Below are 4,385 nucleotides of genomic sequence, written 5' to 3'. Positions count from 1 at the left end.
AAGGGGCTCTCAAGGGTTTCACTATTGGTCTCAAAGGGATGCATTTTTCAGCAGCCTCATAATGAGCTTGGACGAAGTTGAGATATGTTGTGTTTGGTGTGTGATCTTCGTTTACATCTTGTAATGCATCGAAGCAATATCTGAGTTTGATCGTGAAATAATTTCGGACTTGTTCGTAGTACGTCAGAATAGCCCAGTTGTAGGGCGGTATTAAGGTTTCTTTTATCTTCTTTGCTCAGATGCTTACCTGAAGCTTAGATGTTACCACTCGATGGTCAGATGATACACCAAAGAAAGTGATGTATACTTCACAGTTGTGACAGCTGTTAATTCACTTTTTGTTCTTGATGAGCTGAGCTTTGAATCTGTTTGGGGAAGTATGGGTCCACTTTTTCCTGTTCTCGTCTGAAAAAAGTCTTCAGGTCTTGAAGTTTGTTTTCTACCAAGTATTGCACTAAGTGTTCTCCATTTCGGTTTGAGGTCTGATGGAACGACTACTTATGATGGGGATTGTCATGGCCTAATTGTGCATTCATATGTCCGCCAATAATGAGGATGTTGTGTTTTGGTAAAGATCGTACAAGAGACGATCATTGTAAACATTTATGACCCCTTCTTCATCGTTGACATTTATTGAGCTGTAGCACCAGGTGACAGTAGTAGAAGGGTTACCGTTGAAATTGGCAACCATTATTCTAGATGTTATTTTCTCAACGCTGTTTAGGGCATGCGGGCTGAGTAATAATCCTACTCCGCCGATGGTGCTATTAATAAAGTTTATCCATGGAGATACAGACACAAAAGTCCAGTTTTTATCGAGTTCATGATGCTCTAAATCGTGATCTTCATGGAAGAGACAGTGTTCCTGTACACACAGGATGTTGATATCAAAGTTGATAACTGATGCAGCAAGTTCTGACATTTGAAACATAGATTTCAAAGTTCTTGCATTGAAAGTCGATACTTTAACAGGATGCTTCATCTGGCAAATTTCGATGTTGGTCCTGTAGCTGACATGTCGGACGTAGGTGCCAGAACCGGCACGCCTAGTTATGACCTTTGGTAATCCGTGCCACGATCGATGCGGTATGAGTTTCTGGAATGATCTATGGTCATTACTAGTCTTTCGATAACTCAGTATAATCGTCCGTGTGAATTACGTCTATTGATGATCGCAGTATTTCTCTGATTGAATAGGTTGACCCTGGTTATTCATATGTTTTGGATTTCTTTACCCAACATCTTGTGTACCTAAACGTTGGGTCGGTTGACAGTTCTTCCACCAAGGTTTCACACATGCTATACTGCTCCACATGCAGGCAACCAGAAAACTGTTTGCGAGTTCGAGTTCAACATCAACCTACCTGCCTTGAGTAACCCTGCCAGAATACTGGAGGCGATCTTCCTGCCCATGGAAAGAGCAGGAAAAAGTCTCTTTCATCGGAAGATATGGCTTAATAAGGCAATCCCAGACTATTGCCACTCTATAACCTACTCTATTGTAACAATTCCAGTTAGGCCTAGGCTCAAAAGCATATTTATTGGAAAAACTTGAAAAGATAGCTAAAACTAGATTGTGAAATGTTATTTTTTGCGACAGATGTAATTTTATGAGAGTTTCTGGCTAATATATCCAAGAGATCGAGCGACCCTCGTTGGTGCTTTTACCTTGGAAATTGACATTTGTGTAGGAATTAACGAAAATCTACATCTAAATATTGTTTCTAGTATAGGCTTGAAATTTGGGAGAAAGTGCAAGGCGATTACATAGACCCCGGTAGTTGACCGTTATTCTATCTTATCGACCCCAGAAATATGAAACTCTTAGTTTGCCTGGATGGGATTTGAGCGCAGAAAGTAAACAACCGGAAGAGATGCCGTTAAGTATTTTGTCCAACGGGTTAACGTTTTTACTTGTTCACCACCCTCTTATATCTAAATCTTGCGAACAAGTTATTAAAAAGAGGGATGACTACCTATATTTTTCTTTATTTTGTTTCATATTTCAATGCAGATTTAAATTATATTTTGTGTCACAGAAAATTCTATCTCTAAATATTGCGTTTGATCATGGGAATATATCTGCTCGCAAAAGCAAATTTCAGCAAGTTGTTGAAATACGATAAAAATAAATATCTTTGAAGGTAAAATGAATCGCAGAAAAGCTTATCAGCTCACTCGTTCTCTAGAGTCGTTGATAAAGTAGAAGATTGGAAAATAAAATGCGCATGCATCTAACTATGTGAGGAGTGTGTATGTGCGTGTTTATGCATGTTTGTTTTGTGATTAATCTTATATAATCTTGATATAATCTTGTACAAGGACAAAACTAGTTTGTGTGTTATGGTTGCTGCTGTTTCTCATGATATTGCTGTTATATTTTATTCCAATGCAATGTTTCCAGTTTGCAGAAGCAAAACAAAAACACTACAATACTGTTCAAGTATCGTAAACTTTAGCATGTTCCTTCATTTAGTATTGCCTAATGCACTCACATATACACACATCTATATGCTTATGTACATACATACATACTACTGGTGAGATTACAACTTGTTTCTGTCTTTGTTAGATATATTTAATGTTATACCTTCAATACTGTGTGAACTAAGATGCATTTTGACAGGCCACTACTATGTTATTGTAGCTACTTAAATTAAGGCAAGTAGATTTAGTTGGCCAAACATCCAGATGTTGCTTTGATCTAAAAGGTTAGTACAGCTATGTGGTTTTATAACATGCAACGGGCAAAATCCCGTGGGCCCTGCGATGTTACAATCTCGTATATAACTATCCATACGTAGTAATGATGTGTGTGTGTGTGTGTGTTTGATGTGTATGTGCATATGTTTTCTTCTGGTTTTAATTATTTAAATTCTTCCTCTGAGGAAGGAGCTGGTTTGTAACAACGATAAAATTTTCTACCGTTGGGATATAGAAAGCAAACAATGTCGAATTCTCAAGTTGGGAAAAGTCTGGCATATTTTTAATATTCCACTTAGAGATTGTACTTGTAATATACGACTTAGCTGGTTGGTTTCTTTTTCTGAAAAATCTAGACTATCCTGATTGGCATTTACTCACAAAAGCAACTGGACGAATTATTATTGGTATAAATGTGCATCTACAATCTGGAAATGTCGAAGTAATTGTCCATGGTTATACTCATTCTTTTTGATTTTCAAAAATATATTCACGTCAACAGGACCCCTGACATCTCTAACAGTACATATTTTTCTTTTCAGTCCCAAACAATAATATCCGGCCTGTTATGCTTGTACATGACAGGTATTTTGATGGGAATGTTCCTCCAGTATTTCTTGTGATGATGTTAGTGTATGTATTCAATAACTAGAGGATTCTCTATATTTATTCCAGGAGTCTTTTTTCACGAATGGCAGTGTATATTGTATTTGCGTCAAAGCATATTTGCATAAGGAAGTAGTACTTTGTTGACAATTTTGGGGCTGCTGATAATCACGTGTAATGTCTTCTCCAGCAACGTCAAAATCTATATTTTCAGTCGCATTTTTCGGTCAAATGCATTACCTTCGAGGTGTGATGTGACCTTGCATTAATATATTCAACAGAAGTTGCAATTTCTGTCGATATTATTGGCTTTTTCAAGTATTCAGAATGTTGTTTGGTTTGTTGTGCGTTTCAAATCCGAGTTTTCTTTGTATGATCTGTTATGTTATTAATTATTTAAATTATTTCTCTGTGACAGAGGCTAATTTCTAACAAAGAATCAAAGCTCCACCGTTGGAATGGTGATAATGAAGACAATGTCACATTTTAAACTTGAAAAATCCCTGGCATATTTTTGCTGTTCCACTTACAGATTATATTTTTAGTGATCGAGTTAGTTGGTTGACTTCTTCTACTGAAAATCGGAGCTTATCCAGACTAACTTACTCACAAAAGCAAGTGCAACAATTACTTGTTAGTGTAAATGTAAATTTGTAATCCGGATATAGATACTGGCGGTTTCGAAGCTGTTGTCCATAGTTATTCTTATGTGTGTATGTATGTATGTATGTATGTATGTATGCGTTATAATCCTTAAAATTTTGGATTGTTATAACGTTCACTTCGGTATACAGTATACTAAGTAAAACAAGTAAAGACACGGCTATCTCTGATCGCCTACTACGTACTCTGGTACTTCACGTACCTCTCTTTACTTAGAGTGACTAGGTTATTCCATTCGTTATATGGAAGCATTGTACCATTATTATTAATTCCCTAAAACATCTCCCCTTTAAAGTTTCTCTTAGGAAGTGTCATTTTATTTAGCAATAATCTAACAACTTGAAGAAGGTATTGTTTCTGCTTTTCATCATTGGTTATCTATTTGTATTCCTCCATCAGTCGTACACCTCTTT

The 4,385-nt window shown here is 36.6% G+C and overlaps 1 protein-coding gene across 1 annotated transcript; it reads right to left on the bottom strand.

The window, feature by feature from the left end:
* Nucleotides 1-532: 532 nt before the first annotated feature.
* Nucleotides 533-982, bottom strand: LOC115214377. The gene has a single exon (XM_029783572.1). It carries the CDS (start codon nucleotides 980-982, stop codon nucleotides 533-535), a length of 450 nt encoding a protein of 149 aa, XP_029639432.1.
* Between the last annotated feature and the right edge of the window lie 3,403 nt (nucleotides 983-4,385).

This window comes from Octopus sinensis, linkage group LG7 (genome assembly GCF_006345805.1).
Source record: "Octopus sinensis linkage group LG7, ASM634580v1, whole genome shotgun sequence".
Taxonomy (NCBI): domain Eukaryota; kingdom Metazoa; phylum Mollusca; class Cephalopoda; order Octopoda; family Octopodidae; genus Octopus; species Octopus sinensis.
The sequence above is the reverse complement of the archived record's forward strand: the minus strand, read 5'-3'. Positions and strand labels throughout refer to the sequence as shown.

Excerpts from the sequence above, each read along its gene's own strand:
- LOC115214377 (XM_029783572.1), bottom strand. The coding sequence starts at position 982 with ATGAAGCATCCTGTTAAAGTATCGACTTTCAATGCAAGAACTTTGAAA.